The sequence below is a fragment of the Chrysemys picta genome, chromosome 9, assembly GCF_011386835.1.
Source record: "Chrysemys picta bellii isolate R12L10 chromosome 9, ASM1138683v2, whole genome shotgun sequence".
Taxonomy (NCBI): Eukaryota; Metazoa; Chordata; order Testudines; family Emydidae; genus Chrysemys; species Chrysemys picta.
In genome coordinates, this window is record NC_088799.1 from 62,347,946 (window position 1) to 62,374,692 (window position 26,747).

General features: G+C 44.5%; 1 protein-coding gene across 8 annotated transcripts in view; it reads left to right on the forward strand.

Annotated features, from left to right (window-relative positions):
- ARHGAP36 (Rho GTPase activating protein 36) overlaps positions 1-23,783 on the forward strand; it is an 82,444-nt gene extending 58,661 nt beyond the window's left edge. For 5 of the 8 annotated variants that reach the window (XM_008175188.4, XM_042853346.2, XM_005310988.5 and 2 more), the window contains 4 exons: positions 1,322-1,470; positions 3,499-3,675; positions 10,615-10,712; positions 15,278-23,783. In XM_008175188.4, coding sequence (XP_008173410.1) covers positions 1,322-1,470; positions 3,499-3,675; positions 10,615-10,712; positions 15,278-15,539 — 686 coding nt within the window. In that variant the 3' untranslated portion in view covers positions 15,540-23,783. The remainder of the gene's footprint in view (positions 1-1,321; positions 1,471-3,498; positions 3,676-10,614; positions 10,713-15,277) is intronic. The other 3 variants (XM_008175189.4, XM_008175190.4, XM_042853345.2) reach the window with 3 other exon arrangements.
- Positions 23,784-26,747: the final 2,964 nt, after the last annotated feature.

The window sequence follows — 26,747 nt, forward strand, 5'->3', positions numbered from 1 at the left end:
TTATATTCAAGAATAAATGGAACAGAGGAGTATTGATCTCCAGATCAGAAGTGCAGCAGAACAGCAGAAGGCAGAATGTTTCCTCTTAAAAAAGAGGAGGGGAAAAAAAGGCAAAAGAAGGCAACAGGGTCTTCTTAAATGTCAGATAAAATAAGCAGCAGGAAGATGTATCTGTCTTCTCCAGTATTGAGTTTAGCTCTGAGTAAACAGTCTGTACATCGAAGAAGATGCAAAAGACACTTATTGAAGATAAGGTTTATAAAAGGTGAAATTCAAGCCATCATTAAAAATCTTTGAAGTGTCGTAGAAGAATTAGCAGCCTGAGTCATCAGACCACCAGCTGGCTGGAATAAGCAGGCAGACACCATCGTAGGCATGGATGAAAGGTTGAAAAAGAAAAAAATTATTGACCAAAAAAAGCTGCAAAAGACAAAACAATGTGTCACTGAGAGAACAAAAAAGAAAGGAGCAGAAAACTCCTCTGTGCAGACTTATAGAGCCCATAATGCTGGTTCCTCCCACTCTGCACCAACAGCCTTCCCTAAAGGCTAAGAGCCTGATCCTACTCCCATTGAAATCACTGATCATTTTACCATTGACTTTTATGGGGTCTGGATCAGACCCTAGGGTCCTGATCTAACAAATACTTAAGCATATACATAACTTTAAGCATATAAGTAGTGTCACTGACATCATCAATGCATACATTTTAAGGCCCAAAGGGACCATCACAGTCATCTAGTCTGACTTCCTGCATAACATAGGCCAAATCAATTCATCCGGTGATTCCTACATCAAGCCCATATCTGGTAGTTGAGCTAGAGTACCATATATTTTTTAGAAGGAGACAGTGAATCTTTATTCAAAGACTCCAAGGGATGGAGAATACACCACATCCCTAGTGAAGTTGTTCCAATGGTTAAGTGCCTTAATGGTTAAAATATTATCTCTAGCCTGAATTTATCTAGTTTTAGCTTCCAACTGTTGGATCTTCATCCTGCTGAGAATGATGGTCCTCAGAACCGCAGGATTCTCACCCCCAGACTGCTTTCTTAGGCACAGAAGAAGAGAGAAATTGACAGACTGGATCCAGTCCAGTCTCCTGTCTCTAACAGGAAGGTGAATGAAAACCTGCAGAGGGCAGTTATGGGATCACCTGTCTATGGGAAAGCCTGGGTTCCTGTTTCTAAACTGGTAAACAACAGATATGCTGCTTGTTTGGCTGCTTAGGAAATCTGACGTGAGAGTGAAATGTCTGGAACATTCAGGCTGTCTTGTCAGTCGCTGGTCTAACTTAAATTGCTCATTTTTCTCTGAATAGTCATGGAACGCATGGCCCAGCTCTCCATGCTGCAGCTGCTGGTGTACCTCCTACCTCCCTGTAACAGTGACACCCTGTACCAGCTATTGCAGTTCCTGAACAAGGTGGCACAGCATGCCCAGGATTCCACAGGTCCAGAGAGACAAAAGGTACTGGCTTCAAATGCTTGTGCACCCATATTGTCTGTATCTTATTATATGGAGATATACCTATCTCATAGAACTGGAAGGGACCTTGAAAGGTCATTGAGTCCAGTCCCCTGCCTTCACAGCAGGACCAAGTACTGTCCCTGATAGATTTTTGCCCCAGATCCCTAAATGGCCCCCTCAAGAATTGAGCTCACAAACCTGGGTTTAGCAGGCCAATGCTCAAACCACTGAGCTATCCCTCTTCCCCAAGTGTCCAACCTGCAGCACCACTGCAGCACAGCTAGGGCCTGAGAAGGATGCCTGGGACCTACAAGGAACAGACTGTGAACTGCCCTGACATCTTCTGTAGGGATGGTAACATAGGAGGGACAATGGCAGTTGCTTGCCAGTGATCTGTGCCTCTTTACTTTTCCAGTTTTTGCAGCATCAGAGTACAGTGTTCTAAAAGGATTTCCCATGTTTTCTGAATAGTGGCTTTGTGTTGTGATTGGATCCCATATAAGCTACATCCTTCCCACATTATGCCATGACCTCAAAAGGCATTATTCTTGTACTTCTATGCCTCTGGTTTCCTGCACTATATACTGGATGGCAATATATGTCAAAATTGAAGGACTCTGGTTAATTATTCGGCACCCAGCACTCTGCAGTCCTTCTTCTGCATGAGTCCTGTTCACATTGCTCAAGGACTAGGGGGTTTGAAAACAGTCAGTTTCAGGGATAGTTCTAAATGGTTAAGCTAAACATGGAAATCTGGACTCCCCCCATACTGAAAACAATATGAACCATGCCAGCTCCTCGGTGTTCCTCCAGCCATACCACCTTGTGCTGTGAGCCTGTCAGATCTAGCAAGCTAAATGAGGTTAGGTTAAAAATTCCCAGAAAAACGTACACAAAGTAGCATTTGGTGTTGTGACTAGGCAGGAGCACCCTTCCTGCTGTGTCAGCACAGAGCCACTTGTCAGCACAGCATTAAGATAGCTGCAGGAGGTGCTTTATGCCAGATGAGATACACAACTGAAGTCCTGACCATCTGTGGTCATTTAAAGATCCCATGCAAGAATTGGGAAAGTATCCTTGGTATCCTGGCTAAATTTCCATTTAGAGGCTGTAGGCAAAATGAATTACCTGCAGCATCCTTAAATTGCCTGTGCAGCTACAATTGAGCATAATACATATTATATGACTTCCTTGTCTACTTCCTGTCCTGAACTGTTCTATACTGTTTCTGTGTATTGTTTAACAACTGTCATGTTCCACCTCAGAGAGGGCAGGTGACGTTTTTCTTGTATATAGGCTGTAGAGCAGGGGTAGGCAACCTATGGCACGTGTGCCGAAAGTGGCACGCGAGCTGATTTTCAGTGGCACTCACACTGCCCAGGTCCTGGCCACCGGTCTGGGGGGCTCTGCATTTTAATTTAATTTTAAATGAAGCTTCTTAAACATTTAAAAAACCTTATTTACTTTATATACAACAATAGTTTAGTTATATATTATAGACTTATAGAAAGAGACCTTCTAAAAACGTTAACATGTATTACTGGCACGCGAAACCTTTAATTAGAGTGAATAAATGAAGAGTCGGCACACCACTTCTGAAAGGTTGCCTACCCCTGCTGTAGAGTATCTTGATATGGAACGGACTATGGAAATGTTATTTGTTACTTTATTATTTGAGCTGTGAAACTGAGATCCCAGCATGGGTGGGACAGGTAGAAAGGTCGGACTGATGCTTATAGAAGGTGGGAGGGAGGGAGCTTTCAGACACTGCAAGCCAACTCAGAAAATTCTCCTTGGTTGCTGATTTAGTGGAAGCACAATGGCAGATAGAGTCTTTGCTCACAGGGTATCAGGGACTAGAGTGGAGAAGGAGCATCTCACCATGCTATGAACCAACCCTGTTCTTCTCCCGGGAAGTGGTACTCAGCAGCCTTCCTTTCGCCTCAGTCATGGGGCGAGGGAGAGCACCTGGAGCGAGTTGTGTTACTGGGTCGATATCTGACACTAATTTCTGTGTTTGGTTGTTAGATTCTTGGAAATAAAATGACAGCCTCAAATTTGGCTACAATTTTTGGCCCCAACCTGCTGCAAAGAGAGAAGCTTCTGGAGAGAGACCCCAGTGCCCATGCCGTGGAAATTGAAAACAGCACTTCTATCATCCTCGTGCTCCAGAGTTTAATTGAGAACTATGAAGCTTTGTTCATGGTAGGGAAAGAGGCATTTACAATGAAATTTCTTAATCTTCCCCTCCTCTTTGCAGTCTCCTGTCATGGCAGTGGAGCAGGGCAGTGGCCACAGCCTGCCTTCTTAGTAGAGAGCTTTGTAACTGGCCTCAGAGACTTGATTTGTTCATTAAGTAAGTGGGGGAATGGTCCCGCTATTGTGGGGAACTTTCCTGGCTTCTGCACTATCCCAGTGAAATGGGCTAGCAGAAGGATCTGAGTCCTCGCTCCCACTTCCTTTACCCAGAGGCCTCCCTGCCCTTGAGGACTCCCCTTCCACTCTCCTGTCTGGCAGAGTCCTCATAACTAGGGTGACCAGACAGCAAATGTGAAAAATCGGGACAGGGGTGGGGGGTAATAGGAGCCTATATAAGAAAAAGACCCAAAAATCAGGACTGTCCCTATAAAATCTGGACATCTGGTCACCCTACTTGTAACCCCGACAAGGCTGGGCCCAGGATTCCTGGGGGGCTCAACCCTCAACCCTGCTGTGGTCAACTAGGACAAGGACTAGGATGTCCCCACTGCAGGGTGCTCTTTCCGCACTGGACACTTCCCTGACCCACTGATCATTTCATACAATTGAAGCAAATACAAGTTATTTAATCAACAATTAATTTAAAAAGGAATAAGGAAAAATGGGAAAGATTAAAGGAAAACACATCACCCCGCTCTGTGGCAGGGAACATTACAAACAGTGTCTCTGGAATGTCAGGGCTGTTCACAGTCTGTTCCTTGTAGGTCCCAGGCCTCCTACTCAGGCCCTGGCTGTGCTGCAGAGACTCTGCAGTTTGGACACACGCTCTGGTGGTGGCCACACACCTCCGGGCTTTGGGTGGTGGGACCCTTCTTCCCAGTGTCAGCCCCCCGTTGGGTTAAGCTCCCCTTCCCCGTCTGGCCTGCAAGGACCCTTGGCTGGGGGTGTCTTTCTGTGCTAGGCCCTTTGCCCAGAGTCCCTCCTTGGCTGGTCCCAGTTGCTCACCGCACCCAGCTTCAGACTGCTCCAGCTCCAGCCCCAGCTCCACTGTTCTAGCTCCACTCTGCCTCAGCACTGATGCTGCTGCTCTGCCTCCAGCCCCCTGGGCTGCTTCTCTGGTCCCTCTGGCTCTGTGGCTGCAGCTCTGCTCCCAGCACAGGATCTGCTCTCCCTGGGCTGTGTCTCTGGCTATGTGGCTGCAGCCCTGCTCCCAGCACAGGGTCTGCTCTGTGGGCTGCTTCTGTGACTCTGCTCCCAGCTCTAGGGTGAACAGATCACCACACTGAAATATCAGGACACGTTGGGGTGCCGTCAGCCCCGCCCACAGTCCACCCTCGCGCCTCCCAGGCTCCATCCCCACTTTGCCCCAGGTCCCGCCCCCTCCCCGTGCCCTTCCTCATCCCCGGCCTGAAGCTGGCTTGCTGCGTCCCTCCTCAGTCCCCCCACCCACCACTCACCTCCCCGCCCACTTGCTCACCCGCCGCTCACCTCCTCACCGCCCCGCCTGCCACTCACCCCTCCGGCGCCGACTTCCCCTCTGACGGGTGGGTGCTCACCCACCCCCTGCCTCTTCCCGCCCCTGCCCCGCCCCCATTCCATCCCCTTCCCCCAAGTCCCCGCCCCTGCCCTGCCTCTTCTCCGCCTCCTCCCCTGAGTGCACCATGTCCCCGCTCCTCCCCCGCCCTCCTGGAAAGTGCCAAGCACCGCCAAACAGCTGTTAGGCGGCAGGAAGCGCTGGAGGGAGGGAGAAGCGGGGACGCGGTGCACTGGGGAGGAGGGGGAGAAGGAGGCGAGGGGGGGGGAGCTTGGCTGCAATTTTCCCCTGCGGGTGCTCCAGCCCCAGAGCACCCACAGGGTCAGTGTCTCCCTCCCACTCGCCTCCTTACCTGAATATCGGGACAAATGGCATCCCGATTGTACGTTGATCGGGATTCATAGATTCATAGATTCTAGGACTGGAAGGGACCTCGAGAGGTCATCGAGTCCAGTCCCCTGCCCGCATGGCAGGACCAAATACTGTCTAGACCATCCCTGATAGACATTTATCTAACCTACTCTTAAATATCTCCAGAGATGGAGATTCCACAACCTCCCTAGGCAATTTATTCCAGTGTTTAACCACCCTGACAGTTAGGAACTTTTTCCTAATGTCCAACCTAGACCTCCCTTGCTGCAGTTTAAACCCATTGCTTCTAGTTCTATCCTTAGAGGCTAAGGTGAACAAGTTTTCTCCCTCCTCCTTATGACACCCTTTTAAATACCTGAAAACTGCGGGGCAAAGGGTTAAATATCGGGACAGACATCTGGTCACCCTACCCAGGTCTGACCTGCTTCCTGGGCTGCTTTTCTGGGCCCTCTGGCTGGCACAGCCCTGTTCCCTAGGTCAGCTTGGGCCCCTGCTCTCTCCTTAGCTCGGACCCACTCTGTCTGATCCAGGCAATTCCAGCTCACACGGCGGACGGGACCCACCCTGATTAGCCTGCCTGCCCTGTCAATCAGGCTGACCTAGAGCATTGGCCTCTCCCCATTCTTTTAGTATTGGGAGCTAGCCAACCAAAACACCCCCACTGAATGTTAGTAAGGGGAAAACAGTCCCCTTACACTTGTGTTGATATGAGTTGTGTGGTAGAGATTCATTCTGGGCCACATCGTGATTGGCTCTGGCAGGGGAATGTGGGGCAGAAGGTCGCACAAGGAACTCTCTCCCTCTTTCCCCTCCCCTCTCAGCTTCGGCAGATCATGCAAAGGCCAATCACAGAGCAGGCCCTGTGACAGGAACTGCTCGCCTCTTACCACTTTCTGAGACAAAGTCACCCGGATATGGGAGAGGAGTGGCAGGGCCAAGGGTTCAGCCCCATTGCACTGCCCTGCCAAGCAGTGCCAGCTCCCTGGGAGAGGGACCTGCACTATCCTCATTCACAGATGGGCCAGAAGGGACCCTCTTGGCCATTAGTCTGAGCTCCTGCAGGCACAGGCCAGAGAATCATCCCAGAATTTCTCCCTGTACACCCCCCACTGCAGAATTGGCCAGATCTGTTCTGGGGTTTGTTTTTTTTTTCACCTTCCTCTGAAGCATCAAACATTCTCCATAGCTGCAGATGGGATACCAGACAGGGCGGAGCAGTGCTCTGAACTGGTACAGAGAATTCTCTTTCTAAGTGTTTGGCTGGTGTGCCTTGCTCGCATGCTCAGGGTCAAACTGATGGCCAGGTTTCTATTTGGGAAGAAATTTCCCCCCAGGTCAGAGAGACAGGGACCTTGTTTTTTCCCCACTTTCCTTTGCAATATGGGGTGCGGATCACCTACTGGGATCACCTGGGTATCTCTCACATTTGGGTGAAATTTGATAGCCTGTGATATACAGGAGGGCAGACTAGATGATCCAATAGTCCCTTCTGGCCTTAAATTCTTTGAAAACTATGAAAATCGGCGAAGATCATTTCCAGGCTCTGCAAAGTGACATGAAATAACTTTGATGAAATGTTCCAGCTCAGTGAGAAAATCAGGACTGCTTTTGAAAGACAGCACAGATTCAGGCACAAAGAAAGAATTTATGATGGACTATTTCAGGACCAAGAAAGAGATGACCCATGAGGACAGACAGGGTCAGAGGAAACTACCTAAAGGCTCAAAAGGAGATGACAACGCAACTGTCATAGCAACTAGCTTCTGCACATGTGCTTGTATCAATAATACAGGCGGAGCTGTCACCTGCTCTCTAGCTTACTCACACTTATTCCAAAGGCATTCCACTTCTGCATAGGGACAGGGAAAACAATCGGCATCTCTAAGACACGCAGCCCTATGTGTTTGGGTTTGTATAATAAAGTATATTCAGAAAATATCTCTCTGGGTGAAGAGGGCATCAATCATACGAAGGCATTATGGAAAGTAGCAAAATCATATGGAGCTCCAGATAAGATAATTGCAATTATAAATGTTAGGTACAAAGAGTCCTGTAGTGTTGTAAGAATTAAGAAGCTGGTTTAAGTCAAAGTTTGGTGTAAGACAAGGGGGCATGGAATCATCACTGCTTTTCATCATGTTCTTTAACTGCACAGTAAGAATGTTAGATGAGTGGGAGGGTGTGACATTGGAGGATCTAGAATTAAGCTCCTTTGCTTATCCAGATGACATTGTACAACTGGCAGACACATTTGAATTAATGATAATACTCTTTGCTCCCTTGGAAAATTGTTGTAGTCCTTGTGGACGTACAATAAATGCCAAGAAGATGAAGTGGTTGTATCTTGGAAAAAGGGTAACAGATAAAGTGTTGAAAGGTAGCAGTGGTGATGTCGCAGAACAAGTAGAATGCTATGTGTATCGAGGAAGCGTGGTCACTCCACCAAGGGTTCCATCAAGGATGAAGTTAAAAGGCAATGTGTCTTAGCTACAAGTGCTGAACTGATTAAATTTATGGATTGATGAAAACATTCTGTTTGGTTCCAAAGTGAAAATGTATCAAACCAGTGTGCTAACAGGGTTACTCACTGGTCTGGAAGCAGCATCATTAAATAAAAAGACATCAGAAAGGCAGTCGAGATGAGTTCTTTGAAAGATGGCGGGTGTAAAGTGGAACAATTTAAAGACAAATGAAGAAGTTAGAAGGAGAGTAGGAAGTGAAATCAAGGTACTGGATTGGCTACAATTGACAAAATTATGATGGTGAGGACACTGCTGAAGACAAACAAATGAAAGGGTGACAAAGAAAATAATCCAAGCACAACCAAGGTCAGTTCAACCTAAAGGCTGGCCACTGACTAGATGATGAAACATGGTATGTAGGGACATGACCAGGCTAGGCAGGGGAAAGGTATCTATATAGCAAAAGTATGAGCCCACCCATCAGTTTCCTCCTCTTAAACATCAAATCAAGGGGAAAATGTAAAAAAGGTTGCATCTAATACATAAGGAAAAACCCACAACAACACAACAAGCAATGAGCTGTAATAGCAACTGGAGGTAACTTGTACCTGTACCTCAGTGATCAGTATGCTCCATCCCCAGTTCCCAAGTGCACACAGTGTTTCTAATTGGGCTGCATGCCAAATGCAGGCTCTGCCAGTTAGAAATAAGTCTTAGGGGACATGGCTTGTCTTTTTGCTGCTTATCAACTGCATCAAGTGTGGTTGGCTCCTGACTCCAGCTCACCTTTATTTTAACACATATGATGCAATAGGAAGATGTATCAATCACCACATGAGTCCCTGAACTGTTACAGCTCAGCCATCTCCACTTGACTTTCAGCATCCCACACCAGCTGTGCATATAAGTGAATCTGCAGCGCCACAGGGTATGTAATCTGGGAATGGCTTCATCGGTCATGGCAGAAGCAGCGATGAAGACCCCATTAATGTTGTGCTATGGGAAAACAGTTCCAGTCTCAGCCCATTTTTAATAATTCTGGTATCATGCACTTGGTCTCGTACTCTATGTACATGTTCAGGAACCTGCTGTGATGATTCATTGAGGCCTGCGTCACTAAATAGTACCCTTCTTGGCCATGTACTCCTGGGTTTCTCTCTTTGCAGGCACAGAAAGGGCACATGAGTTCAGTCTCTAGTGCAATACAGATTGGGAAGCCCAGTTATTTAAATCCCTCAAAGACTTTTATTGGCCTTCCGTGATTTCATGATTTTGGGCTACTTCTATGTAATGCCATGCAACTAGAGCTGAGCAAATTGATTTTTTTTTTTTTTTTGCTCAGGAGGCCAAACCAAATAATCCTGAAAATATTTCAGTTTGGTTCAAACAAAAACTGCATTTATTTTTGGTTTCTCTCACTGAAATGAGAAAACTGAAAAAAAATCATTTCAGTTTGAACAAAACATTTTGTTTGACTCCAAACAATTTTTTCTTCATTTTTTGTTTTGTTTTTGTTTTTTACAAAATAAATTAAATTTCTAAACAAAATTCTGTTTTTATATTGTAAGTCCAAACATTTCATTTCAAAATGGCTGAAATGAAATGTTTGACTTTTTTGAAAAAGTTTTCCATTTTTTTACTGCTCGAAACGATTTGCTGAATTCGATCTGAATTTACTAGCCTCCATCCAGCTCTAAATGCAAATTTCCATGACAGCAGCACCCAGGAGGACCTGTCTGGGGAAGCGAGTTTCCACAGCTCAGTCCTTCCAGTTGTGGTCAAGGGGCAGATCCCTAAGCAGAGCATCACTGCCTCAGTGACTCCCATCCTGGAGTGCGGTACAACATAAACTGCTCCATGAGGAGGTGTGGGGGTGGAGTTGCAACAATAACTCCCTTCACTGCTGGTCTCACTCTCTGGCTCTCCACAAGTCCTGCAGCAATCTCCTCCGCCACCATGCTGCAGAACCACAGATACCTGGCGATGACTTCAAAGCCCCAGCAGGAATCTCTCTGGGTGACAAGGTGTGCAAGTTGAGCCATCTTCCTGGCCTTTATTTTGAGACAAAGACTGAGAAATTATACCTATTGCTAGGGTCTTATGTGAGTGTCCTATGGACTTATGGGAGTTTGACATCTTCTCCCACAATTCATATGGGCTCCCAGAAGGCCTTTTGAAATCTCCCAGAAGCCACGGCTTCAGGAAGATGTGCTGGAAAGTGCAACCACAACAATAGAGTTAGTTTGGGCCCATGGTGCTCTGGGACCACACTGGTCAGTCCTACTAGTTCAGTGATCAATTCTTTACTGCCCACTTTGCCCATTGTCTAGAAATCCCTGCAGAGTAAGCTCCCAGTTTGACAACGCAGCCTTGTTCTCTGCTCAAACTCGCTAGGAAAAGTGTGAAGTAATATATCCATGTAAAGTCAGTGCATTGTGTTTGTGGGTAAACAGCACAAGTCTTTAGGCCTTGCATCAAACTCTTGTGTGTTTGGAGGGCAGTGGCTTAGTTGTTTCTGCTTGTTTTTCCTCTTAGAGGAGCAGGTGCCATATTTACCTGTCTCTGTGACTCTTGCAGGTGTCTTCAGAGGTGCAGCATGACATCCTAAGGAGGCTGTTTCAGACAGAGCCTGATGTCATTGACTATCTCTTACGCAGGAAGTTCAACACCACTCTGTAAGTCCTTGTCAAGAAAGAATTTGAAGTGCTGCTGCTGGGGTGCCTGGGCCATTAGCTTTGCAGAAACCAAGCTTTTTGCAAAATGGCAGCAAATTCACAACATCAGTGACAATTTTGCAAATTATTCCTTCTGTTCTCTTTCCTGCCTCCCTCACTCTCTCCCTCCTCCCCAACAGCCCTTTCTGCCCCCTCCCTCTGAATTCCCAGTCTTTTGTCCCCCAGGCCCCTCCTTCTCGCCAAAACATTCCCTACCCCTACTTCTTCCTGTCCCCCTCAAACAGCACATTCCCCCTCCATCTTCCCTAGGCCATTCCCTCCTTCCTGCCCTAAAAGCTGCCCTCTTCATCCCCCCACAAAAATTCCTCCCATCTTCTGTTTGCTCCCCCTCCCAAATATTCCTCTGCTCCCAATGTCTCTCTGAGGCATGCACCTACAGTGCCTCACTCAGCCCTCCTGACTCCATTCCTTTCAAGGTACATCTACACTGCAATAAAACATCTGTGACTGGCCATGTCAGCTGACTCAGGCTTGCGGAGCTCGGGCTGCGGGGCTATAAAATTGCAGTATAGATGTCTGAGCATGGGCTGGAGCCCAGGCTCTGCTACCCATTCCCTCTCCAACTCCTTCCACAAACCCATTCCAAACTACCTTCCTGGATGTTGCCTGTGCCTGCATGCATGCACCTGTTACTGTCTGCCTATGCCTACGTGCGTGTGCACCTGACAGTGTCTATGTGCACCTGTGTGAATCATGCTTGTGCCTTTGAGTTTGGCTGTGTATGCATACGTAGACTGTGTTTGTGTGTTTGTGCCTGTATTTGTGTATGTGCGGGCATCTGTGCCTCTGTGTATACATTCATAGATTTCTAGATTCCAAGGCCAGAAGGGACCACTGTGATCATCTAGTCTGACCAGCTGGATAACATAGGCCAGAGAACTTCTATCAGATTATTCCTAGAAAAACATCCAAACTTAATTTAAAAATTGCCAGTGATAGAGAATCAACCATGACCATTGTTAAATTGTTCCAATGGTTAATTTCTCTCGCCATTAAAAATGTATGCTTTATTTCCAGTCTGAATTTGTCTAACTTTAACTTCCAGGCATTGGATTGTGTTTTACCTCTCTGTACTAGATTGGACAGCCCATTATTAAATATTTGTTCCCTATGTAAATACTTATAGACTGTGATCAAGTCACTCTTTAACCTTCTCTTTGTTAAACTAAATAGATTGAACTCCTTGAGACTATTACTATAAGGTATATTTGCTTAATCATTCTTGTGGCTTTTCTCTGACCCCTCTCCAATTTATCAACATCCATCTTGAATTGTCAGTACCAGAACTGGACACAGGATTCCAGCATCGACCGGCCGCACCAGTGCCAATTAGGAGGTAAAATAACCTCTCTGCTCCTACTCGAGATTCCCCTGTTTATGCATCCCAGGATCACATTAGCCCCTTTGGTCACAGCATAGCACTAGGAGCTCATGTTCAGCTGATTATGCACCACGACCCCCCAAATCTTTTTTGGAGTCATTGCTTCCCAGGATAGAATCCCCCATCATGTAGAGATGCCTACAATCTTTGTGTAGATGGATACACTTACATTTAGCTGTTTTAGAACACACATTGTTTGCTTCTGCCCATCTTACTAAGTGATCCAGTTCGCTCTGTGTCAATGACCTGTCCTCTTCATTATTTACCACCCACCCCAATCTTTGTGCCATCTGGAAATTTTATCAGTGATGATTTTATGTTATCTTCCAGGGCATCAATAAAAATGTTAAATAGCGTAGGGCCAGGAACTGATCTCTGCAGGACCCCACCTGTAACACACCCGCTCGATGATGATTCCTTGTTTACAATTCATTTTGAGACCTATCAATTAGCTATCTTTTAATCCATTTAATTTGTGTCAAGTTAATTTGATATTGTTTTAGTTTTTTAATCAAAATGTCATATGGTAGAAATCAAATGCCCTACAGAAGTCTAAGTATATTAACTATTACCTTTACCATTCAAATTTGTAATTTTCATCAAAAAAAGATATCACCTTAGTTTGACAGGATCTATTTTCCATAAATCCATGTTGATTGGCATTAATTATAATACCCTCCTTGAATTCTTTATTAATCAAGTCCCACATCAGCTGCTCCATTATCTTGCCTGGGATCGATGTCAGGCTGACAGGCCTATAATTACCAAGCTTATCCCGTTTACCCATGCACCAGTACCTGTGTCTGCTTGTGTCTATGTGTTGTGAGACTCATAGGCCAGTTAGCTCAGGTATTTTTAGGTTGACAGGCTGCTATCCACCCAGGGCCTCAAAGATTCTCAACCCGTATGGCTTACTAAAAGAAATGTGACTGCATCAATTTTATACACTTTATTAAAATGCTTAAACTAAAATCAGACCAAGAAAACGTATCACCATACCTAAGCTATTATTAATAAATATTAAATTAACTTAAAAATAAAGCGGCTATCAAATCATGATCAATTCAACAACCCAAACAAGTTAGTCTCTATATTGGATTGGTGTGCAAGCATCAAATTAGTTAAATCATCACATTAATAACAAAAACAATCAATGCTTATAAAGTCGACAAAAGAATCTGAGAGATGGCTGTCCACTTGGTTATAAATTCCAACTAAAGAATTTCACCAATGTCAATGAAATCTATAACTTAAAGCTGCTTCAACCTCTTAATACTGAAACCAAATTATTATCTATTGTCCAAACCACAACTTCAAAGCCAATTATAAGGAATCATTTTTAGACTTAAGTTCTCCCCTCCATGCCCCCTCACTTCTCCCAAAATGTTATAATACAGACTTTAGCAGCATACTTGTGAAAAGCAGAAGTTTGACAATTATTTACCAGAAATTACAGATGACCACCTCAAGTTTCTTAGGACCTTTCGACACAGAACACACTTTCATGAGCGTGTTTGTGAGACAATATTTAGGACTGTTGAAAGCTGGGAACTTTTCTTTCTGGGGTTTTCCCTGTGTGGGCTTTATGGGTGATTAAACACAGGCATACAGTCACATGTCCACCTTCATACTCTAAAAATAAAGAAAATTAAAATGCTGGGATGCCTCCCAGTTAATAAGAAACAAAAGATTTTTTTTTTTTAAGAAAAGAAAAATAAGATACTTATGATCACTGGGGTTCCAAACCTCTAGCTCTCACTATCTTCTGGAATCTCCTAGAGCAGGAGCTGAAGCTGCAGTCAAGGAGCCAGAGAGTGATGATCTGCTGGCTGAGTGCTCCTGGCTAGTAGGCCTTCTTCGGGGTACGGAGGTTGATCCAAGGCTGGCATGGCCTGGCTGTTGATGCCATAACTTCCTCTCCCCAAGGAGGCCAGTCATGGATGTTCAGCAAGGTTAGCCTGCCTTTAGGGAGCTTGTTGACTGGAAAGGTAATGCTCCTTGGACTTCCCTTGGATCTTCTGGTATATAAATTCCGCTTGCTGCACCTCTCCTTCTGGTCTTCGGACAAACCAGAAGCAAGGCCCAGTTTGACATCATGTGAGCTGGTCTAGTCAAGTTTGAATTAGGACAGCGTTAGCAAGCATCAATTGGGAAAGTCCAACTTAGCCAGCAATCTAAAAAATATCTGGTGGTTGCTTATCACAGAGACTGTTGGTCTCAAACTCTCCCGAAATACTGAAAATTCAGACAGGTGAGACAACTTTTGGTTTTATTGAGTGAAAGTTCAATATACAAACATTTATAAAAATAGCTAACAGGAAAACCCTAGCAACAGAACTAGTCGCTGAACAATAAATTAATTCATCAGCAAAATTAAAATGAATTCATACTTAAGATAAATTTAGTCATCTGCAGTTTCTTCTCTGTTATTCTAAAAAACAGACAAATGCTCTGATTCTTCTTGCAAACAAGGCAATTACAGGAAAGTGTCTATTTTGGAACTGGTCTCTAGGTCAAACAGCTTGTTATCTGAAATCTATATAGTGACAGAAAGAAGAATAGCTCATCAAGATGAAATCGATTTTAAATATGTGTATTTTATATAAAGTCAGTATGCCTATACAAGCTATTCTCCTTGCAGTATACATGCAGCGGGGCCTGTGTGTTTGCCTAGGCCTGTGTCTGCCTCTCAGTTTGTGTGTGTGTGTGTGTGCACGCACGTGTGTCAGCACTGCATGAGCGCATCTGGCTCTGTGTTTGTGTGTGCATATGTCTTTGGGTGCATTTGTCTGTAGTCATCGCTGCCGCCTTGCTGGTTAAAGTGGGGGTGCTTGGTGAGTGAGCCCGACCCCTGGACCACGGTGGGATGGAGTCGGAAAGTTCAATGGTCCAAAAAGTGCTGAACAGCACCACAACATCAAAGATAAAAACAGTCAAGCAGGCTAGTCAGTAAGGGGTAGCAGCAAGCTTTGCCAGTGCCCCATATGAGCTGTGCCATCTGACTGAGCCTGCCCAGTCGGAGGAGACAGCCCACTGCTTGGAGCCACTCCTGACAGCCTTTCTGAAACTTGCTTGAAGGTCTGAGTGGTTTGAAAGGTCACCCACAGTTTCTCTTTTCTCCTAGAAGCACAGACAGTGATACATCTACAGAGAAGCATCCTCGCTCCCTACTGGCCAGCCAAAACTGCGTGCTGGCAAGTGGTCAGGTTTCCTCGCATCTGTACAGCCACGTCTCATTCCTAAACCTGCATATTGAGAATAGGCAGACCCAGGGCAGCCCAAGCTCCACCCTCACTTTTAATACGTACCAAACAGGGCAACTTGTCCACCACAAAAAGAGAGACTTGGTCACCCAGGAAAGAGTAGGGACATCTTGGGAAGCATAAATCTTTGAGGGGACTTCTCCATTCGCAGTTATCAGCCTTCTAATTCATATCAGTGCAGCTCCCCAGGTGGGAGGCACTAGTATAAATTGCACAGATGTTTCACTGCCATATAGCAGAGCTAGACCAGATAGTGCTACACATGTAGGAGCCCTGTCTACATTAGTACTCTCACTGTTGCTGCCCTAGGGAATTACATTCTGATTTTTGCCAATGTAGACAAAGGATACATTAAGCTGAATTCCTGTCTGGCCTCGCCAATGATTAGCAAGAACATACAGAACATGTAGAGTTATTTAAAGGGTCTTCTGTAAAATTCTTGTTTGTTAAAGTCTGCTGGAGAGTTAGCATATCACAAAGCTCTGTGCGCGCGTGTGTTCAGGAGGCAGTGTGCGCGCAATGGCAGGGAAAGCACAGTTTGTGTGTCTGTGAGGCATGATGGCAGTTTGTGCCTGCTGCTGGTAGCAAGCCTAAAATGCCTTGGTGCTGCATTTTCATCTATCAAGAAACCTAAGCTGGTGCAGAATATGGCACCTGTTTGCTAACGTGAGCAGTGCATCTAGTGGCAGCTCAAGTTTCCTGTGCTCCAGGATCTGCCTGTTGGTTTCTGGGTGGAGTTTAAGGTGTTGGTTTTGGCCTATAAAGCCCTGACCTGCTTGGAGCTGCCTACCTGAAAGGCATTGCTGCCCATGCTGTGCTGCCACTAGCAGAGGCCCTTGAGCTGGACCCTTATATAGGGTTACCATATTTCAGCAAGCAAAAAAGAGGACGGGAGGAGCCCCGCCCCTGCCCCTCCCACTTCCCGCCCCCCCAGAACCCCCAACCCTCCCCCCGTTCCTTGTCCCCTGACTGCCCCCTCCTGGGACCCCTGCCCCTAACTGCCCCCCAGGACTCCACCCCCTATCTAAGCCTCCCTGCCTCTTGTCCCCTGACTGCCCCAACCCTTATCCACACCCCCACCCCCACCCCCAGACAGACCCCTGGGACTCCCACGCCCCATCCAACCATTCCCCACCCCCTGACAGCCCCCCCCCCCCCGAACTCCCAACCCATCTAAACCCCTCTGCTCCCTGTCCCCTGACTGCTCCGATCCCTCTCCCCACTCCTGCCCCCTGACAGCTCCCCCCCAGAACTCCCAGCCCCCCACCCCCCTGCTCCTTGTCCCCTGACTGCCCCCTCCTGGGACCCCTGCTCCTAACTGCCCTCCAGAACCCCACCCCCTATTTATGTACAGGTGTGACTACCTGCCCTTTCCTGGTTACTATACGCGGCCAGTCCGCATCCACATCAAGTAGTTAAAAAAAATAAAATAAACTAATAATTTAAATTGGAATTTCATCCATTAATAAGTATTTATTATATAATTAAAACCATTCTATTGAAGGACAGATATTAAATAACACTAAATATGTTAATGTTCAAAACAATATTAAAAATTTGAAAATTTAGAGCATGGAAACCAAAATAGCTAAAATTTAGTTTTGGCAAGATACACGGAATGGAAACTCCGGGATCTTTACCTGTCACTGAATATAGCCATCATACCAATAGTGGAATATAAAACAAGTCTACATATACTCTCCTTAAAATTTTTACTTCTGTCCATTCCCAATAATTGTAACAAATCATTATTCCCTTCACTCCACTTGCCACGCGCCCCAAGCACAAAACCAAAGAAGTGGATATTTTTACCTCCCGTTAAGTTTTTAATTTCTTCCTCTAACTCAAGATAATAAGCCACCTTCTCACTGTGGGCTTGTTCCAAACTTCCGGCATTATCCTCCCATCGCACTGTAACATCAACCACCACTGCTGTATCTCCTTTTATAAATATAATATCCGGCTTTCTTAACTCACCCTTACTATTTCTCAAATGGGGCTCTATTATTGCCTTCCACCCTAATTTACCAACCTTATCTACAACTGCAGACACTACTCTATTATGCCTTTTTATCCTAGCATTCTTAGTCTTATAACATTGTCCTGAGATATGGGGAACAGTCTCCCGCACTTTACCGCACCATCTACAAAGAGCATTCACACCTCCTCTTCCTCTTGCTAATGTCTCCCTAGTAGGATAAATATTTGCCCTAAGCTGCAATGCTGCGATATACGCTGACGATTTAACTTTACTAGAGTTTCTAAAAATCGAATTACTAATTAAATCATTTTTAAAATATTTTATCCCTATTCCCTGACATCTCAGTTCCGACCATCTTAAAAATTCCTCTTCCCTCCATTTCTTGGGATGAGATGTTACTGCACTAAATAACAATATTTTATCCACAAGATTTTCTCCTGCATATAGATAAGATAGGTCCATCCAATTATCTCTCGAGACAATATGTCTCCTCCATTTACGAATTAACATATTTGGGATTTGCACACTAAACTTAGTGAGAGCTAAACCACCATCCCTACCTCTAGAATAAAATATCCCATCCGTGGTACACTGAGGTAAATGTAAAATCTCTTTAACTATTTTTCTAACTAACACATCAAGATCATCTAAAAGATTAAAAGGGGGTTCTATTAAAAGAAGATTATAAAATAGCTTCGGTAAGATGTATGTCTGTAAAATTAATATTTTTGGGCCGGTTTTAATGGGGCCTTAATTAAATTCTCACTCCAATCTTTCAATTTTTCTTTAAGTACCGGTCCCCCTACACCTATCCAGGGATCTATTCTAGCTCCTAAATATTTTTCAAAATCCCCTGGTTGAACATATTCAATCTCCTCTGACCCTATCTGCCAATTATCCTTAGGATTAACTACATAGGTTTTATGTTTAGTTAAAATATGAAAGCCTTTCGTTTTCTTCACATTAACAGAGAGATTAGTATTTTTACAAAACTCCTCTAAGATACCCAAATTTTTGATCATTCCTTTATATGAGCTACTTAAAATTGCCACATCATCGGCAAAAGCCAATGACGTGACACTATTACCCTTAACATAAAAACCACTTCCTTCTACTTCTAATCTAGTTAAAAGGGGATCCATAGCAATATTAAACAAAATTGGGGACAACGGGTCACCCTGCTTGACCCCCCTCCTAATTAAAATAGACTCAGTAGCTTCATCCCCCACCCATACCCTAGTTGTGCAATTATCATAAAGGTCCCTAATAATATCTATAAAATGTTCATCTATACCAAATCTTCTCAACCCGGCTATTATATGTCCGTGTCCCACAGAATCAAATGCTTTAGCCAGATCTACAAACTCTATTGCAATTTCATTCCCATTTCGTTTAGCCCCTTTAATCAAATTATCTAATATAGCAATATTTTCCTCACACCCAGGGGCGGATATAAACCCTTTTTGTCTACTACATATCTTAACTGTTTCCACCAGTCTTTTTGCTAATATTTTGGTATAGATTCTAATCCAAACTGACCCAATTGTCAATGGTCTCCAAGATGTTAACTTCTTCATTTCCTCCTCATCTTGTGTCTTTGGTATTAAAATCGTTCTATTTTTCTTAAATTCATCTGGTACCTGTCTATTTAGAAACCATATATTAAAAATTTTTGTAAGTATTAAGTGTCTAAATTAAAAATATCCCACAAATTGCTCACTTTTACTTTATCTGGGCCAGGAGCACTATCTTTTCTTATTTCTCTTAAAGCTATTCTAATCTCATCCACAGAGATCGGACTCATTAATATATCATTATCCGCATTCTCTGTGGATGATGGCCACCCTATCATATTACCATGTCCAATTGTTCCCAAAATATTTACATAGTATTCCTCAATTTCTTTCATAGGGATAGCACACTTAGCCTTATCTGGCTCTCCCATTATAATGCGAGTCAATCTTCTTCTATCCTTATCAAATAATTGTTGATAGAATTTATACTTAGCTTTCTTTGTAGCATATCTCCTACTTGCATTAAATTGCTTCCTTCTCCCCTCCTTTCTCATCTTCCCTTTTCCTTTATTCCTCAACTCTATTTGACTTTCATTTCTAGGGTCCTTTCCCTCTACTAATGAATAACATAATTTTTCCAACATTGCCCATCCGAGAGCTTTTGTTAAATCCTCCTTTAATAATCCTTCAATTTCCCCTAAACTATTTATTATTTCTCTTCCCTCCCTACTTTGTTTTCCCCGTTTACATATTTTCTCCACTAAATCCACTTCTGGATATCCTTTTAGTGGGAAAATCCTCTCTCTTGGGGACGGAATTTCTAATATATTTACTCTAATGTCCTCTACCTCAGTCACTTCCTCCCTATCTCCTGTTACCACTAACTTCTTCTTTGCTAATTCTCGTCTTTTATCTGATATTTGTTTATTCGTTTTGGTCCTCATCTCGCTCTCAATACATTTATTTATATTCCTTTTCCCAATATATTTCCTTTCCAACTGTATAAGCTGCGCAACCTCATCTTTGGTCCATATACGAGATCTAATCGATCCCTCTTTGATCTTACTTTTAGCAGCCATATCTTCTTTTCTTTGCTCATTCCTCACAGCAGGGTGTCTATGTCTACAGTGTTGGCTCAATCCAGATCTAGTATGAAAACCAAGCCCACAGACCGAGCACGTATGGCTCTTCATTGGGGTATCCACCTTCTTGGGTATGCACTTGGGGTAGTGGCAAGCTATATTACGATATTGAGAAGATTTTCCACATTTACTACATACAACTCGTATGGCTTTACTTTTATGAACCACATTAATGTGTTTGGCCCATTTACCAAATGTTGGTAATATCTGGGGACATATTGGACAATTAAAACTATCAACGGGATACTCTAAATAAAAAAACCCATCCTTCCACGAACTACTTTCTAATATATTTATATTACTACCAGTACTGTTAAGATCCTTATTACGATCCCTATTAAAATCAGTACTTGGTCTAAAACTATTTAATAAACTAGACCCATTAACTAAATGAGCATTAAGATATCCCGATTCCCTAACATATGGATCATCAAATGTACTTAAATACTTAAAATCTGGATTAAAACTGTCCATAGTTAAATCATTAAAAGTGTCCCTTGTAAAAACCATCGGTAAGATAGATAAAATCTCCTCACCATGATCATCACAAATATTCTCCTCTACCTCCTCTCCATGCTCCACTGGGAGGACTTGATTCTCACTCTCATTCTCATGAGACTTCATTATAGTCCACACCATTTTATCCATTGGTCCAGCGACCCTGATCACACCCCTAATATATTTAACACTGTCGGCCGGGGCATCAAAGCCAACAGCGGGGGCGTTATTAACCCGGTCCAGCGCCAATCCGGTATAAAAAATATAAATTACTTTTTTCCATAGCTAAAAGATTTACCCTTCTCAGGGGGAAACTAACCCTTTCCAGGGGGAAACTAACCCGTACCTGGGGGAAACTTACCCTTTCCAGGGGGAAACTAACCCGTGCCTGGGGGAGGCTACCCTTACCAGGGGGAATCTAACCCTTACCAGGGGGAGTCAACCCGTACCTGGGGGAGGCTACCCTTACCAGGGGGGCATCCATGTGGCACCATATGGGGCTGCCCAACCCCGTCCCACACCCCACTGAATGTGGAATGTGGGTTCGTCCTCCGCAATCCGCCTGGCTATCCAAGCCAGTTACCGACTCTCACCACGAGGAGGTAGCGGTTGGACTTGCAATCCAGAGGCTTTCCTCAAAGAGGGGTCCCAAACAGCATAATGTCGAGCTCTAACGGGCGTGTGAGAAAAGGCTCAGATCTTGGTAGGGGTTGCCCCTATTGACCGGGCTCACGCCCACCCCCACCTCACCGATAACCCATTCTCTCACTACCCTCAGGCAATGTTTCCGTCCAAGCCTGACAGCTGAGAGGGTCCAGAGACGCATGGAGAGCCATTAAGACTCCCTGTTCCTTGTCCCCTAACTGCCCCCTCCTAAGACCCCCCCAACTGCCCCCCAGGACCCTACCCCCTACCTGTACCCTGACTGCCCAAAACTTTCTCCACTCCACCCAAAAAGCCCCCCCTGAACTCCTGACCCCCCCCCCGTTTCTTGACTGCCCCCTCCAGAACCTCCCTGCCCCTTCTCCTGCCCCCTGGCCCCCTTACCCTGCTGCTCAGAACAGGGTGTTGGGCTCTGTGCGAGCCAGACACGTGGCTGCGCTCCCCAGCACAACACACAACCTGGTCCCTGGCCCTGCACAGTGCTGCTGGAGCAGGGCTGCCGGGGAGGAGCTGCCGGCTCAGAATGCAGGGAGGGAGGGGGGAGGAGGAGGAGCTCCTCTACAGCTGCTCCGGAGTCCAGCCCGTGACTTTCCTGCAGCCCTCCCAGCCGCTCGCTCTGCTCTGCCGGGGAGGGGGGAAATCCCGGACATTTTGAGTGATTTACAAATTCCCCCCGGATGCTATTTTTAGCACAAAAAGGAGGACATGTCCGGGTAAATCCGGACGAATGGTAACCCTACCTTATAAAAGGAGTGCACTGTCTGCTAGGGCCCCTTTCCTTCAGATCACTCACTGACAAGGTCCTCAGTAGTCCCAACCTGTTGACCTTCCAAGGCATATTGCAAAGCTCATTGGATGGGATGGGCACAGGGGTAAGCAGAGGCAGCTAAAGCCACGTTCGTCTTGGAGGAAAGTGCACTGGGATTTTCAGCTAGACAGGCCACACAACGTAGCGGGCCGGGGGTTAGACAAAGTTAGGAAGGAGAAGTGGTGCTGCTCTGGATGATGCTTTGTAACTCCCAGGTTATTGTGTCTGTAAATGTGTTGTAAGCATCTCCAGAGCTTTGGATGGGAACTCTTTTGGCTGGATTTTCTTTTAAGTCAAAATAAATAAATATATATGCAACCAAAAATAGTAACTTTAACATTTTATAAAGGCATATTAGCACCTCTGTGTTAAGATTAGATCCAGTTTTTCATTTGAAGCAAGATTTCAACCTCTTTGTTTTGTATGGAGAATGCAATGTATCTCCCCCAAATTTACGGCTCATGAATTGTGGGTAAAGACTGAATTTTCTGAGCATTTTCAACTACATCTGTTTGAGTTAATTACAAATTAATAATAATTAAAATGGAAACTTTGAGATGTTTTTCAGCCTCTGCCCTTTTTTCATAACCCTTTTGCTAACAAATGGCGGGTTTGTGTCATTCACAATTTCCATCTAATTGAAACTCATTGCCAATTATCCTCAAATATATATTTATAGTAATTAGACTGGAATAAAAAGTCCTTCCAAACCAGTATCTTAGATGCCTATATACAAATGCGAGAAGTATGGGGAATAAGCAGGAAGAACTGGAAGTGCTAATAAATAAATACAACTATGACATTGTTGGCATCACTGAAACTTGGTGGGATAATACACATGATTGGAATGTTGGTGTGGATGGGTACAGCTTGCTCAGGAAGGATAGACAGGGGAAAAAGGGAGGAGGTGTTGCCTTATATATTAAAAATGTACACACTTGGACTGAGGTAGAGATGGACATAGGAGACGGAAGTGTTGAGAGTCTCTGGGTTAGGCTTAAAGGGGCAAAAAACAAGGGAGATGTCATGCTAGGAGTCTACTACAGGCCACCTAACCAGGGGGAAGAGGTGGATGAGGCTTTTTTCAAGCAACTAACAAAATCATCCAAAGCCCAAGATTTGGTGGTGATGGGGGACTTCAACTATCCGGATATATGTTGGGAAAATAACACAGCGGGGCACAGACTATCCAACAAATTCTTGGACTGCATTGGAGACAACTTTTTATTTCAGAAGGTTGAAAAAGCTACTAGGGGGGAAGCTGTTCTAGACTTGATTTTAACAAATAGGGAGGAACTCGTTGAGAATGTGAAAGTAGAAGGCAGCCTGGGTGAAAGTGATCATGAAATCATAGAGTTTGCAATTCTAACGAAGGGTAGAAGGGAGAACAGCAAAATAGAGACAATGGATTTCAGGAAGGCAGATTTTGGGAAGCTCAGAGAGCTGATAGGTAAGGTCCCATGGGAATCAAGACTGAGGGGAAAAACAACTGAGGAGAGTTGGCAGTTTTTCAAAGGGACACTATTAAGGGCCCAAAAGCAAGCTATTCCGCTGGTTAGGAAAGATAGAAAATGTGGCAAAAGACCACCTTGGCTTAACCATGAGATCTTGCACGATCTAAAAAATAAAAAGGAGTCATATAAAAAATGGAAACTAGGACAGATTACAAAGGAGGAATATAGGCAAACAACACAGGAATGCAGGGGCAAGATTAGAAAGGCAAAGGCCCAAAATGTGCTCAAACTAGCTACAGGAATAAAAGGAAACAAGAAGACTTTTTATCAATACATTAGAAGCAAGAGGAAGACCAAAGACAGGGTAGGCCCACTGCTTAGTGAAGAGGGAGAAACAGTAACAGGAAACTTGGAAATGGCAGAGATGCTTAATGACTTCTTTGTTTCGGTCTTCACCGAGAAGTCTGAAGCAATGCCTAACATAGTGAATGCTAATGGGAAGGGGGTAGGTTTAGCGGATAAAATAAAAAAAGAACAAGTTAAAAATCACTTAGAAAAGTTAGATGCCTGCAAGTCACCCGGGCCTGATGAAATGCATCCTAGAATACTCAAGGAGCTAATAGAGGAGGTATCTGAGCCTCTAGCTATTATCTTTGGAAAGTCATGGGAGACGGGAGAGATTCCAGAAGACTGGAAAAGGGCAAATATAGTGCCCATCTATAAAAAGGGAAATAAAAACAACCCAGGTAACTACAGACCAGTTAGTTTAACTTCTGTGCCAGGGAAGATAATGGAGCAAGTAATTAAGGAAATCATCTGCAAACACTTGGAAGGTGGTAAGGTGATAGGGAACAGCCAGCATGGATTTGTGAAGAACAAATCATGTCAAACCAATCTGATAGCTTTCTTTGATAGAATAACGAGCCTTGTGGATAAGGGTGAAGCGGTGGATGTGGTATACCTAGACTTTAGTAAGGCATTTGATACGGTCTCGCATGATATTCTTATCGATAAACTAGGCAAATACAAATTAGATGGGGCTACTATAAGGTGGGTGCATAACTGGCTGGATAACCGTACTCAGAGAGTTGTTATTAATGGTTCCCAATCCTGCTGGAAAGGCGTAACGAGTGGGGTTCTGCAGGGGTCTGTTTTGGGACCGGCTCTGTTCAATATCTTCATCAACGACTTAGATATTGGCATAGAAAGTACGCTTATTAAGTTTGCGGATGATACCAAACTGGGAGGGATTGCAACTACTTTGGAGGACAGGGTCATAATTCAAAATGATCTGGACAAATTGGAGAAATGGTCTGAGTTAAACAGGATGAAGTTTAACAAAGACAAATGCAAAGTGCTCCACTTAGGAAGGAAAAATCAATTTCACACATACAGAATGGGAAAAGACTGTCTAGGAAGGAGTACGGCAGAAAGGGATCTAGGGGTTATAGTGGACCACAAGCTAAATATGAGTCAACAGTGTGATGCTGTTGCAAAAAAAGCAAACATGATTCTGGGATGCATTAACAGGTGTGTTGTGAGCAAGACACGAGAAGTCATTCTTCCGCTCTACTCTGCTCTGGTTAGGCCTCAGCTGGAGTATTGTGTCCAGTTCTGGGCGCCGCATTTTAAAAAAGATGTGGAGAAATTGGAAAGGGTCAAAAGAAGAGCAACAAGAATGATTAAAGGTCTTGAGAACATGACCTATGAAGGAAGGCTGAAAGAACTGGGTTTGTTTAGTTTGGAGAAGAGAAGACTGAGAGGGGACATGATAGCAGTTTACAGGTATCTAAAAGGGTGTCATGAGGAGGAGGGAGAGAACTTGTTCACCTTAGCCTCTAAGGATAGAACCAGAAACAATGGGTTTAAACTGCAGCAAGGGAGGTCTAGGTTGGACATTAGGAAAAAGTTCCTAACTGTCAGGGTGGTTAAACACTGGAATAAATTGCCTAGGGAGGTTGTGGAATCTCCGTCTCTGGAGATATTTAAGAGTAGGTTAGATAAATGTCTATCAGGGATGGTCTAGACAGTATTTGGTCCTGCCATGCGGGCAGGGGACTGGACTCGATGACCTCTCGAGGTCCCTTCCAGTCCTATAATCTATGATTCTATGAAAAGGTAACCTTTCCCCCCCTATTTTCCTTATAGTCCATTATAGTCACATTTTCCTTTACTCAGAATAGGTACCATTTTCCATAATTTACAGTGGGATTGAAGCAGCCAGTAATGGTGGTTACTATTTCATGGGGTGGGGAGGGGGAGGAGGAAAGTGAGGGGAGACAGAAGGATGGTGCCCCTAGTAAAGATGGCTACCATTTCCCATTTTTAACAATGGAACTGAAGCTGACCAGAGCTGTGCTCAAGAAAAGTGGCCCTCATTTTATTAGAGGCTTTGCTATCATACTTCTCAATCTTCAGATTTGCCAACGTGTGACAGAAGGCACTGGAACATATGAAAAATGTCTGAAATTGGGAACACTTGTGTTTGTTCACTATGCCATAATCTACAGAGTACAAAATGTTTAAGGACATTCTCTCTGTTTAATTCATACAAACTCCTTTTTTAACAGGCACCACCAGGCACTGCACTTCTATATTCTCAGCAAGAGTGTTACTACTTGAGCTACAGTAACCTTCTTTGTGGAGCAGCCGCTAGAGCAGAGCAGACACACACACACACACCCCTCTCTCTCTGTAGACTCCTTGAACTAAGGACTCTGTTTAATTCTCAGCTGTCTGAGACGGCTGTGGTCTTGTGGTTCAAGCAGGAATAGGAATAAGACATTTTGGCCTGTATTCCCAGCTCTGGAAGGGAGAGGCATGTGATGTAGTGGGAAGAGCAGCAGTTACAGGCAGCATATTCAGATTCTGTGTGAGGGGCAGCGTGGAAGCAAAGTGGCTCGACTTTATTCTTAGCTCTGCTAGAAATGAACTTGTTCAATTTCTCAGTTATCTTATTTGTAAAATGAGGTGGCTGATACTTGATTGCCACATAAAGGAGATGTATGAGCTTGTTGCTGAGTAACAAGCTCTGGGAAGTGGAATGGTTGAGCTGTGACTGTGTGGACCCAGTGAACCTTCCCCGAGAGAAAGGGCATTTCCATAAGGGTGTCTCCTTGTCCTAGTCCCAGGCCTAAACTTAGCCCACAGAAGCCTACCCTTAGTAACCCTAACTCTAGGTTGCGGAGCCCTACTGACTCCAGGTGTAACCCTAGCCTAGAGAGGCCTACCATTAGTAACCCTATCCCTATCTTGAGGATCCATACTGGCC